This window comes from Rissa tridactyla, chromosome 1, assembly GCF_028500815.1.
Source record: "Rissa tridactyla isolate bRisTri1 chromosome 1, bRisTri1.patW.cur.20221130, whole genome shotgun sequence".
NCBI classification, from domain to species: domain Eukaryota; kingdom Metazoa; phylum Chordata; class Aves; order Charadriiformes; family Laridae; genus Rissa; species Rissa tridactyla.
The window spans coordinates 36,440,427-36,454,263 of NC_071466.1; the positions used below are offsets into that span (position 1 = coordinate 36,440,427).

A 13,837-nucleotide genomic window follows, 5' to 3' on the forward strand; every position below is an offset into this window, starting at 1 on the left:
TCAGTCATTTTTAACTTCCCAAAACTATCACATCTCTGGCTGAAATTTTCCATTAGCGGACCCTTTTTTGAAAGCTTACGTAGAGATCCAGCAAGTATGAGAAAAAATACCATGTTCCTTGTTTGTGCACCGTTTCATGCTAAAAATTGGTTTGCTTCGTCCAGGCCTACTTGAGAACTGAATAATATATGTATGTACATGAAACCTTAAATATATTACTCTGCGCATGAGTATGTGTGCCTGCGCATATCAGGAGCATACACTGATGAACTGATTCTGAATAACTGACTTAAAAATCAGATTAAAGACCCCAGGATGTGAGGAGAGAATCGGATTTTCCAGAGATTTTACAACAGTTGTGAAAAAAAGTTGGCAAAACATTTCACTAAGGATGGATATATAGTGCAAGCACTAAACAACTTATATAATTACAAAGTGAAAATGATGGAAAATACGAATGCTGCAGACAGATATTCTGCAGCACCCATCAGTCTTTTCCGTAGGCATTGCCAGGTACCAAGAACTTGAGGACGATTTCTATACACTTGGTCCCTTTAGTTCTGCCCCATGCTGTGTAAACACAACAATAAAGTTTAGTGACACTACATGTGTCACTGCTGTTGCCAAATAAATTGCAATTTACAATGCATTTTAAAGCTGTGCAGATTCAGACAATCCTAATGCACATACAGGATCCCCAATGGGGCTAAATTCGCTACCGTAGCATTCTCCTGAGAACTTCTGGTACACAAAAACCATGTTTGCTTAACCAGAAAGGAATCAACCGCTACTTAGCTGAGTAAATCAGGAACCATCAAAGCTAGAAAATGCAGATTACATTGCAGAGTACAACGTTCGTGAAGTCTAACGCCGGTATCAACCACGGCACTTTACACTTAGGTGAATTAACAAGTTATGGTAATCGGAGAGAAATGTATACCAGAAACAAACAGGATGTGACTACTGGGACTTGGCACTGTCAGATGTCACCATATGGAAGAGGTTAGAAACTTAGTGAAGGCTCAGTTCCTAAATGGCCGGTGTTATCCACTAAGGCCAATAAAAACACAGTGGGGAATTTAATTAATTTACTTTTATTACCCCATAATGATTTAGGATACCTAAAAAAAAAAATATATTAAGACCCCAGATAATATAATTTTAGTAACAACTCTTGCCATTTAACTAAACAACACTGTATCATCTCCGCTAATTATAACACACCGGTGTTTCTGAACGTCTCCCATGTTACAGTAATTTCATTATTAACAAAACCCACTGGGGGTGAAGGACAGGAAGAAAGCATTCTCCTGGATACATTACAAGTGTATTTATCTCACTCAATATATCCTATTTTCTTGCATTTCCTGATTTATACTTTCTGCTCCAGAATGCCTGCTTCATCCAAAAATAAACACAGGCCAGATACCCAATTGCAGCCTTGACAGCAAAACACCGTATCCAGCAGAGCTTTCCCATTAACTGCACATGGACACATTAAAGTAGGAAGCCAGGTCAATGATGAAAGTGCTATTCTTTATATCCACTTTTTAGCAGAGAGTACTCAAGACAAGAGTAGGAACTATAGCCGTGCTCAATCTGACGACTCTATTTCCAAGTATCCAGGGTCCATTTCATTTATTAATCTTGTGCTTGCCCCCACGATGAGCAGAATTTAAAGAGAAAAAGTGTCAGCTCTAATTTGAGCCCTCCCTTCTCGACAGGTCCCAGCTACAAAGAACTGAAGCAAGACCATCTTTTTAAGGAATGTACTTTGCACTACGGTGATTAACTTTAAAGAAAATACAACCCAGCTGATGACAGGCAGAGTTTTCAGGCTGCAGCCCCTAAGATCTGAAGTCATCTGTTTCATTTAAGAAAGGCACCGACGCTGCCTGTCTTAACCGGCATCTTTAAAAGTTAAGAAGACAAATTTAATGCAGATGCGTGGAGAACTTTCGACGACTTAAATCCCCAATATAACACTGTGTGTACAGCATCATATATACTACTTCAGAACTGCCCAACTACAGTTTTCCAAAATCCTCATAGAAACAAAACATACATTCCAAAAATGTTTTTTACCAAGACACTTCTTATATAGTAAATATTCAGGTCTCCCAGAGGGGCGGGGAGGAAATTGTGGGCAGACATCACGAAGTCAAGAATTGTTTCAATGCTCTCCATCGGGGATTTCAGCTCAAAACTGCCTGAACTTCATGGGGTACTTGCCACCTGTTTGTTGCCTTGCATTTCGTCTAGGGAACACACACGAGCTCCAGAGATGCAACAGCTTCTAGGATTAGGTTTAAAGATACTGGATTCTCTCAGAAGTACTAATTAATTTTGGTCCTGACTCGCCTAAAGACACCTACTGCCACAGTGTCCCTCTATAACCAAGTATCCTTCTCAGGCTTGCACACACCAAAACACATTGATCTTCAAGTTTTCTGTTTGGGCAAATCAACAATGGCCACATTTTGACACAGACATGCCTTTAAAGTGAGGGATGCATATGCACAAATTAAAAATATACCCATAAATAGAAATTACATAAACATCTGGCCCTATCGCCCACCCGTTCCTCGTAGTGATTTACCGTAAAAGTAGTTCCACTGCAATCAAGCGAGCAATTTGCAGAGGAAGTTGCTATTCAACCTGGGCAGGTGGTGGTAAAACTGGACAACAGATTTTAAGTAGAACTGTATGCATATGATTAGCGTATCACAAGCAAGCAATGAACTTCAGTGTAAGTACATCTGCCAATATAGTATTATTTTTTTTTTCTATTTTCACATTATGCTTTTCACCCCCTGCCCCCAGGCAAATAATTACTGGTTTTTACTTAGGAAGAAGAACGCAAAGCTTAAAAACTCCCTTTGAGGCACTACAGGTGTTAGAAATTTTTAGACTTTGTTTGTGCTAGCGAAAGGGGTTCGCTCTTATACATACATTTGCTAAATCTTATTATATACACGTTAAAAAAAAAAAAATCCACTGAATGATTCTGTCTGCAAAGTATCACCATATGGTAGCTTTCACAAATGATCAACTGTACCAAAACATCTAAAAATAACATCTTCCTTAAGTAAAATAAAAACAATTACCAGCAGAGACTTTTGGGTATAGTTCTGAGCTAAGGAATCAATACCACATTGCTGAAATGTTTCGAGTAAGTATATAAGCAACCTCCGGAGAGTAATAGCACAGCGTTAAATGGCCCACAAGCATCAATGATAAATGTAATGTACATGTTTTGGGTTCTTTCAAAAGTCTATTCTTAGCTGTAAGACAAACCCATCCATTTAATTAAAACCTTAGCTTACAAACACGTTCACCGAGTAAGTGAAGCTTAACAAATCTAATTTGAATGAAAGGTACTAGCTGGGTAAAAGAGCAGCTCCCTGATGTTCCTTGCTCTAGTGGTTTCATGTAACCACTGATCACCAACTACTACAACAGCAAACATACAACACCCTTAAACTAAATGGGAGTTGTCTGTCTAAATATAGCTACTTTTAAATAATGCATCATGAGTTATAAAATAAAGTGCTACTGAATTATTTAACACGGGTCTCATCTTTAACAAAGATATATCACTTTTAATTAAACGGAAAGAAAGATGTTTATATTCGGGCTTGCATATTATTGTAAATCGCGAGCCGTAAAGCAACATTTTATGACTCCAATTATGTCAGCAGTCAGTTTTTCCTACATATATCTGATTCACAGAAATAGAACTGAGACGCAAACTAAGATAAGCAAAAGCATCACTTGTAGAGTTGCCTTAGAACTTCAGGCAACCCCAGCTTTGCGTTTATCCCACCAACCCATAACAGCTGGTAAGGACTGGCTGGAATCTCATGCTCACAGACCTGTTTCAGTAACATCCATAATCCACATGCCTTCCTTACACAAGCGTCAACTAAGAGAGCAAACTTTCAAATACAATTAACACCACTACAGCTGACAAAGCATCATGCTCTGTCACTTTAAAAACGTTTTGAACACCGCCACACAGAAGTGGTGTTAAAGCCGAAAGTTTGCGTAGAACTACATTTCCAACACGATGCAACAGTTGTATCTTATTTACTATAGTAACCCTTCAGCCAGGCCTAACATCTGCAAATGCAAAATTAACATTTAGCAATAAAATGGGATGACACATCACATTTAGGAGGTTTCAGGAAAAAATTGCTTTCCACCTCGCCTAACGGGATAACGCTACTGTTTACCAAGCAATGCTTTTCTGTTTAAAGGTGGCTGCCTTTTGGATGCAGTGTGTGAAGCGAAAGTTTAAAGGCAAAACAGCAACAACCCAACAGGACCCCACAAACAGCTCCGTACTAACTTTAATGGGTGCTCTGTAAAGGAAACAGCAACACATGACCTCTCGTGTAGAAATCAAATCCCAAGTGTGATCTGTCTGGGCCTGCAGGGAGTCGCTTTGCCCCTCAAACCAGCCGCCTATAGCGAAACCCCCTGATCTTGGCGTCGCTGCACCCACAGGCTCTCCTCCACAGGGTTTCATGCAGACCCCGTCGCTGAATGCGGGCCACACTCCGGACAGTGTTATGGGACTGTCCCACACAGAAACTAAGTCAGGTCTCGTTATTTTTACACTTTTAAATGCACGCTTCTTGAAGTTCGCTTCACAGGAAAAAAAAAAAAAAAAAAAACAAAAAACCACCGTGATGTAAATACACCATCCACCACAAAAAGTTAATTCCACCGGGATGACTTCGGCAGCCAAAAAAAAAAAAAAAAAACCAAAAAATAAAACAAAAAAAAACCAAAAAACCGCATTAACCTGAAATTCTGACAGCCGCTTCGCGTATCCGGCCCCACGGGCGAGGATGTACAGAAGTTTTAAGCCCGTCCCGCCTTTCCAAGTGCCAGCCCTGGCGTTCCCCTCCTCGGCGGCACTCCCGCTCCCCCAAAACCGGGAGCCCGAGGTGCCCCGGCGGGCTCGGGGGTGAAGAAGCCGGGGAGGGAAGGGGCGGGTGCGGGGGGAAGGCAAGTTGTCGAGGAAGAAGGGCTGGCTGAAACAGCCCACCCGCGCTGCGGGCAGGCAGGGCGGGATCCCCGCGGCAGCGGTGCCCCGAGGAAGAGGAGCCGGAGGGAGGGAGAGAGCGAAGGAGGAAGGGAGGGAAGGAGGCAGCCCGCCGCTTCCCCCACACCCAGGACGCCCGGCCAGGGCAGGGCGGCTGCCTGGGGCAGGCGGCTTCCCCTCCGGCCCCCGCGGAGCCCCCGCCGCCCCGGGGGGCTCTTCCTGCCAGCCGGGGACAGATGTGGACGCAACAGCTGGACGGGGAGGAGGGGAGAGGGAAGGAAGGAAGAGGCACGGCTGCTTCACCACCACCACCACGACCACCACCCCCCTCCTCCGCCGCCGCTCCCGGGGATGCGGGCGGGATGCAGCGGCCGCCGCCGGCTCCGGGCTGGCCCCGCTCTTAGATGGGGATGGAGCAACTCGCCCCGGAGGCGGCGGGGCTCGCCGGCTCCTGCCCCCCCCACACCCCGCTCCCCCCTTACCTTGCTGCGGATCTGGCCGGAGGTGGACACTTTCCGGATGAGTTTCTGGGGGCCCTCGTGTTCCCCTTCGCTGTCCGACGACTCGTCCGCCGGTCCCCCTGCCGCCGCCGCCGCCGGGGGTTGGGGCTGAGGCTGCTGCGGGATCCCGGCGCCGCTCATCCCCGCCTCGGCCCCGGCCATCTTCCCGGACTCCTGCCGAGAGAGAGCACACGAGCCCGGCTCAGCCAGGGCAGCCGCTGCCGCTCCCCTCCCCGGGGAGGAGGAGGAGGAGGAGGCGGCGCGGGAGGGGTGGGGAAAGAGGCGGTGCGGGGGGGAGGAGACGGAGGCGGCGGGGACGGCGCTGGCGGAGCGGAGCGCGCCGCCCGGCCGCCATCTTCCGCCGCCCCCTCTGACGGGGAAGGGCAGCGCGCCCGCCCCGGCCTGGCCACGACGGCCGCCGCTGCCCGCTGTCAGGGCGCTGGGGAGCCGCCAGGCGCCGGCGGGCGGAGCCGGGGCGGGCGGGCTCGGCCCGGCCCCCGGCAGCGGCCGGGCCGGCTGCAGGGGGCGCCGGGCGGCGGCGGTCGGGCCGGCCCTCGGCGGGAGGGGGCTGCGCCTCAGGTGAGCGGCGGGATAAGTCTGAGGGGGGAGCCTGGCCATGGCGGGTGGAGGGGCCCACGGCGATCCCCGCACCTCCCCGGGCGTCCCCGCGAACGGAGTCCCGCCTGGTTCGGGGGCGGTGGGACGAGGCACAAGGCTGCGAGCGGCCCTCAGGTACCTTGGGGGCCGCAGGTTGCTCGCCTCTACCGACCACTACCCTGGGGTTCATAAACCCGGGTGACCTGAAGGTAGAACGCCAAGTTTTCAATGTTTCACGGTGAAAACGTGCGGGTGTGAAGGCGGGTGGGCTCCCCAGGGGCTGTCCCATCACGGCTGTGTTGCACACACGCCCTGGGGAGCGCAGGGTGGCTTTTTGGGGACTGGATGGACATCATCGAACACAACGGGTTCCTAATCCACACCTCCAGCCAGTCAATCCCACGGCACCCTTCAGCGTCAAAGCACTGGACAATTTTCGCAAATGCCTATGTTGCTTTCCAGTTATTTTCACAGAAACACAGAATGGCAGGGGTTGGAAGGGTCCTCTGGAGATCATCTAGTCCAACGCTCTGCCAGAGCAGGGTCACCTAGAGCAGGCTGCACAGGAACGCGTCCAGGCAGGGTTTAAATGTCTCCAAAGAAGGAGACTCCACCACCTCTCTGGGCAGCCTGTTCCAGTGCTCTGCCACCCTCAAAGAAGTTCCTCCTCATGTTGAGATGGAATTTCCTGTGTTCCAGTTTGTGCCCGTTGCCCCTTGTCCTGTCACTGTGCGCCACTGAAAAGTGTCTGGTCCCATCCTCTTGACACCTGCCCGTTAGATACTTAAAAGCATTGATGAGATCCCCTCTCAGTCTTCTCCAGGGTAAACAAACCCAGGTCTCTCCTCTTAGTGTAATTTTCTTATTACTCTATTCATTTTTGTCTTTGTAAAAGAGGAACTTTTACTTTTGGGGAGAGAAAGGGTCAGTTTTCCCTTTTAATCTCAGATCTGGCAGCTCACACGATATGGAAATGTCACCACATGTTCTGAATTGTGAGACTTCGAAATTGTTGTGGCTTGTATGTAGTCAGTGTTCAAAATAAGCACTTAAATCACAGCAATACTAAATAAAACACACAACTCCTTGCTGCATGGACCAGATTAAACATAAGAAAGCAATCAAAACTTGTGGCTTCTGTGTTCCCACAATTCTATTTATATTTCTAGAAAGGGAACTGACATCTCTTAATTCGCTAATATAATGACACAGTACCTAAATACAAAGCAGTTAATGAGAAATAAACCCATAGTTGGCAACCTATCGTACACTATGGACACCTTGCCACGAGCTTAACTTCATACACTCTGGAGTATCCCATTTCTTTTATTGGGACTTCTTTGGAATAGGTGAAATTAAATATTTCCATGAAGCCTTGTAAGTTTTGCGTCTTGGTTCCGTGTTGCTGCACCAGGGACTTCAAATGAGAGTCTACTACTGTCCGCTACGTAGGACCGCTTCTATTAAGTTATATTAAAAAAAAAATTGCCAAAAGTTACCTTATAAAAAGGTCAGCATTTCTATGAAGTTATATTTTAAAGGAATTTTGATCGTATTACCTACATTCCCTATCAGAATAATAATAGGGCCTAAATCCTACCGTTAATACCACATCTCAAAATAGATTGAAGTTCTCATACAGTCCCTTTTCCTTACAGGCTAATTGTGAAACTCGGGGATGACTCCTGTCTTGTCTCGCTCCTCCCCTGAGAAAGTTCTCCTTTATCAAAAACATGGGATCAAACTTGGGCAAGCGCACGTATGTCCTGCTCACAGTGAATTAATTTAGGGCATGGCTAGGAAGAAAGATGGGTTAAGAGCAAAGTCTATGGATGCTTGCTCTTTCCACCCTCCTTTCTTCCTCTTTGCCTTAATTTCAGGAAGAGCAAATTACGCCGGAACACGTCTCACTGCAATTCCTTGAGCCTTTGGAAGGTAAATGACAACTGAACATTGCAAGAGGATGATAAGACAGAGTTTGCTAATTCATGCTAACATGTATTACATGTAATTGCGACTGGGATTTGAGGAACACTTCGTGCTAACAGAACACCAGCAAGACTTAACTCCATTTAATTCAGCTGAATTAAACAGCGCCAGCCGAACAACAGTAGTTAGTTAGATTTGTTCCCATACTAAAAAAGCATTCAAAATATCGGCGCATGTGACTGCCATCTATTTGTATCACAGGAATAGGATCCTGCGCGAAGTTACGTGCAAAACTGTTTACAAGCAGACATTTTCACCCACAGAAAATACCTTTCCAAATCCAGCTGAAAAGGAGAGACGAGACAGCGAGGAGGAAAGGCACACAAAGACAGCGTATTACTCAATCGTATCACTTGGGATTAGGACATTTGAACTCAGGAAGATCATGAAGTTGACTCTATTGATGACCCTAAATTTGCATCTTTGGGCGTTCGTTGTTTTTTTTTTTTTAGTAAAACATTATCTCGTTGCTTGTTGCTTACATACTTAGACATGGGTCCTAAAAACAGTAGGTGGTTAAAGTTTATTTCCAAAAACAGCCTTCCACTGAAGTTTTGGAATACTAAACACACAGCACCAGCATCTTCTAGAGCAAGACACTGATCTGGTTTGTCTTCTGTTTTCACAATTGGTTACACTGCAAGTTAATTTAAACACTTGTCTGGAATTTTGTAAAACATTGGACTATTTAGCAGTGGATGTAAATACATCATTTCATCATAAGTTACACAGAAAAATAGAAACAAGTTAATAATTTGGTTTTTAAATATAGCAGCTCCTGTGACATCCGGTGGCTATTACAATGCCAACAAAGGAGCTGGAGATCTCCTTAGATGTCTGTATAGCCAGCTCAGATTTCCTTCACTAGATTTCATCTCAAATACATAAAAGCTGGTAAAAGACTATCTGTAGGTGAAGCGGGGAAGACATGCAATTCTTCAACTTCTGTTCTGAGCTCAACTATCAGCCCCAGCTTCTGCGCTCCTTCTGCACCGTGCAGAGGGCATCGTGCGTCCTCGCATGGGCTACCCTGTTGTGCTCTTCCTCTCTCCTCATGACTCAAACACAAAAATTGGGTTACAAGGAGGGAAGGCACCAGCCTTTTACTTCCAAGTGAGTGCTATGACAAAAACCTGAAGTACTAGGAATGTTCTCTCAGGTCACTTAATGTGAAGATTTTAGTAGCAATGACCTAAATCCGCAAATGATAGGAAATGTCCCACAAGTACAGTTGAGTGAGAATATGCTTTCTACAAACTATGTAGTGGAATCTGTAAAATTACAGGCTCTAAAATCTCTAGTCAGCTAATGCATACAGAGCTCTTCAAAATGGAGAAAGCAAGCAAAGTATTGTTGAAAATACCCAAGTTACTCATTCATGTTAGTGTAGAAAGTTGTTTCTACAAATGTATACGTTGTCCGTGCACAAAGACAGTTTTAAAGATCTCACCATTTCCACTTGTTCTTCTTTTCAGAGGCATTAATAGATAATCAGGGTCCGGTTCCAGCCTTTTTACTCAGGTAAAACTGCCTAAGATAGCCACGAAACTTCGCCTCAATAAGGACTGCCAACTTGACTTCCATCCCTTCACCTCACAGCTGGAATTCTTCCAGGTGAGCAATGTCAGACTGGAGATGAGAAATACTGAATAGCACATTTCAGCTCAGTGAATATAGGCTATGAATACGCTGGTACAAATGGTACCACAAAAATCCCCTAGATTTCTGAAAAGGCTCTTGAAGAACATGGGGGGGGCTATATTAAAACACATTAAAGCCATTAAAAACATACAATATTTGCATGCGCTATGTCTTGCATTTAACATACTCTATTTCACGCTTCTTTAGTAATTGCCTTAAATTTCCTAATGGAAGCAAGGGAAGACTGGTGAAAAGCGTTAAAGAAAGGTTGGCATTTAAAGGGAGACGCTCAACTGATAGAAAACGGCTCCGCTGACATCATTTGTGCTACGGCAATTGGTATCAGCTAATGATCTACCCTTCCTAGTCAAAGAACCCCAGAGTGCTGGGTACATATATGCACCGTGAGAGCGTTTTAACTCGACCACATCCAGTCCCAATAACAGAGTATGTGTCGCTAAAATGCACGTGCAACGGTAGGAAAAAAAAAAATCCAAATACCTATCCACTCTAGCTGCACTGGAGATTATAGTTTATAATGCAGATTAATGCATTATTTGATTCCAGCTCTAATATTGATTCCCTTCATAACAAGCACATTTACCTCTTTTTCTCTAGGTCACTTTGGCATCTATAAGCTGATTTTTTTCCTCCACCTCAAAAAGTTGTTCTGAGGGGATCTGGATGAATAACGGTATATGTGTCAGGTTAACAATTCATCGTGTTTAAAAGATTTTATTGACTCTTTCCTAATTTTGGTGGTCGGTGATAACTACAGTTTTTAACCGGACTCCCCACACTGAGCAAATTAATTTCAGGGCTGCCTGTCTGAACTCCCTCTGCAGATCAAGTTAGCGATGTTATTCTTTCTTGGCTCCCTTACTTACCAAAGGGGAAGCCAAAATATAACAAAATGTATGCATACCACTGTTAAAGAGAGTAACTGCGTCGCTCGTGGCTGTTTTGGGAGTAGCCGAGGCATTCCTGTAACCTGTAGGTTACAAAAACATGTCGTACGCTTCAGAGTGAAAAGGTATAGACCAGTGTAGGTCATCAAAATAAAGAGTCACTTTGCAAATGTGTTAGGACCCATCTATGCATTTCAAGGGAAAGGTGAAGAACTCGGGTCTCCTGTAAAACATGAAAGTCGGGTCTAGAAATTTCTAAGACATATATTGTGTATATTTTGAGTATAAAGTCCCCAAATCTCTCTGGGAAAAATGTGGGATAAGCCTTACATTTTCTCTGACTTCTATTTAGCTCCATCATGCAACTCTTACTGGAGTCAGGAAGAGCTTTCCCATTCAAAAGTCAGCTGTGAATTAAGGAAAGGATTGTATAGAAATTTGAAATTGCACACAGACGTGTCCAACCCTGACAGGCAAAGGAGAAGTTGTGGCTTCATTTGACGCCTGTCACTTATTTCTCAGAACAGCTATAGGAACAGCACTTCCCAATGACTTCTGACAATTTGCATAGAAAATTAACTTGCACAGATTCAAAACCTGCAATAAATAGTTTCCTCTATCCTGCTGCTCTTTTTCTGTGTTTTGAGAGCGAGGGAGAGGTCTGAGCAGGTTTTTTTTCCCTTCATCATTTTTGCCTTCCCTTCACCTAAATCTCCCTTTGCTCCCATTAGAATAAAAAGCCTGCTGACGAGCAGGTACAAAAAGAACGATGTGGCTTTTGCCACAAAGACTATGTATTTTATCAGCAGGTTACCAGGTAAAGGGTTGAGTGGTTTAGCTGAAATTAGAGTCTCGTAAAGGAAATCAGTGCAGTGGTTAACCTTAAAACTGCATTCATGGATGTACTCTTTAACAAATGCAGCAATGAAATGATAAACATGACCCAAATCCTGGCCCTTACCGGGGGGAGGGGGAAATGGAGATAAAAAAAAAAAAGATCGGCTCCTTGTTTATCTGAGCCCTGCGCGCAGAAGGAAGCGGGTTTGGATGCTTCAGCCAGGACTCTGCATTTCCAAGCAGAGGGGCTGCAATCCATCTGCCTCCCAAGTTTCAGCTGAGTTTCGGATGACGACGGCAGCCAATTTAAATGTCACTGTTTAATAGGATAACGTGTTCGCGGGAATCAGCTTCGCCGCCTTCCTCCCACGATGTCTTCATCTCTCCAGGCAAAAATCTCGGGTCTCCCTTGCCTGATCCTTTCGGTGTCAGCTCCATGTTACCGGAACACGCATACAGCTGTTTTCCCTATCACAGCTGCATCTCCGGCAGCAGCTTCGGGGCTGGAGGACTGCAGAGGGCGGTGAAGGGGGATGTTCAACTTCACAGCAAAAAATGAGGCTAGTAAAAGCGTATTTGGGAGGGCTACAAATCCTAAGCAGGGAAGGGAGTGAACTTAGTTCACTGTGGGTATCTCCAGGGCTGCTGCTTTCCTGGGAGTGAGAACACCGATCCAGGCAAAGTGTGCTTCTCCCCCAGCTGCTCTTTAAAACTGGGTTTACAAGGAAAAACCAGGGGCCCCGGACCAACGCAACGAGTTAGCAAAACATGGCACAGCCATCGAAAGGGGAGCTTGGCAGTGGCATGGGTCAGTGCTTCACATCGCCTCACCAAGTTCAGGGCCAGAGACAGCCCAGCCTTGACCTCCCAGATAGCCTGAAATCTCCCAAGCAGCTACCCAAAGCCTATTTTTATCCCTCCCTGCCCGGGGTGTGTGTGTGTGTGTGGGTGTGTGTGTGTGTGTATGTGTGTGTTTGCACAATGGAGAAAAGCCCAAGAGCGGGACCAGACGGCCCTGAAAAGGGAAATCTGATTTTATCGCCTGCTGAGGATGCCGGTGACATGATTTCCTTCGGCTGGAAGGTGGGTCTGCCGAGTTGCTTAAACAAACCGTAAAGCCACCACACCATAGCTTTCCTCCTGGCCAGTTTAGGCACTCCAGCTCCCTTCGGAGCGACTGAGAGGCACCCACTTTTCCCCGCAGCCCACAAAGCCGGGGGTCAGCGGGGTACCCCAGCCCGCTTTGCCGCCACGCAGCAACGGGGACAATTCCCAGCCAGACTACAAAAGAACAAGCGGGATAAAAAGAAAAAAGTCTCTCTTTCTGGAAACTGCCTCCCAACGCTGGACACGTTGCTTTTGCTGTGCTAAGAGAAGGCGTTTAATGGTATCAACACCCAACACGCCCCAACTCCCCCCCCCACGGCAAAGTTGGAGGCAAGGCTCTCGCTGCTAATCCCCGGCTTTCCACCCGGGCAGCGAAACTCAGAAAAGGGCAACGAACTCCCCGTCCCCCCAGAGGGACGGAGCCCGACAGCAAATGGCCGGACACGGCGGGGGCGAAAAGCTCCCACCCCCCCCCACCCCCCCCCAACTCTCCTCTCGCTCCCCGCGGGGAAAGGACGAGAGCCGGCGGCCGGGCTGGGAAGAAGGGAAAGAAGGGGAGGGGGGGGACACACACCGATAAGGATGACAGCCCGACACACACACACACACCCCGGCTGAACAATACAGGCAGGAAAAAGGGTAGGAAATGCCTGTGCGGCTGCCAGGCACGCATGTACCTACCAGTTCCTCCCAGGCGGGGCTGCGGGCGCTATAGGAAGGGTACCCGTGCTCCTCCATCACCCCGCAGCAGGTCCCCTACCTCCGCGGGGACGGCGCCGACGAGCAGGTTACGCCGGGCTGCGCCTCCCTCCTGCCGCCGCCGCTCCTCCGGCTTCCCCAGCGCCGCTCTTCCTCCCCCCCCACCTTCCTCCTCCTCCTCACCCCCGGCCCCGCTCCTCCCTTTTTCTCCCCCGGCCCCCTCCAGGCCCCCTCCTCCCCTCCCCGCCCGGCTCTTCTCCCTCCCACGGCCACCGGGCTGAGCCCCGGCCCCCGGGGGAGCCGGCCTGGCAGCTGCCGCGCCGATCACATCACCGCCGCCGCCGTGTCCTCCGGTGCCGGGCGCGGAGCCCGCCTCCGCCGCCCCCTGCCCGCCCGCCGCGCCGCCCCGGGGGCTCCCCGGGCGCCGAGCACACCGGCCCCCCCCCCCGCTCCTCCACCCCCCTCCCCGCCCCGGGAAACCCACCGGATTACAGGCAAATCGCTTT

At 47.6% G+C, this 13,837-nt stretch overlaps 1 protein-coding gene across 4 annotated transcripts in view; it reads right to left on the reverse strand.

The window, feature by feature from the left end:
• Window positions 1–13,498, reverse strand: part of DGKH (diacylglycerol kinase eta) — a 172,372-nt gene extending 158,874 nt beyond the window's left edge. For all 4 annotated transcript variants that reach the window (XM_054190275.1, XM_054190257.1, XM_054190266.1 and 1 more), the window contains exons 1-2: window positions 13,314–13,498; window positions 5,536–5,727 (exon numbers count right to left, since the gene is read on the reverse strand). In XM_054190275.1, the coding sequence (XP_054046250.1) occupies window positions 5,536–5,727; window positions 13,314–13,370 (249 nt within the window). In that variant the 5' untranslated portion in view covers window positions 13,371–13,498. The remainder of the gene's footprint in view (window positions 1–5,535; window positions 5,728–13,313) is intronic.
• Window positions 13,499–13,837: the final 339 nt, after the last annotated feature.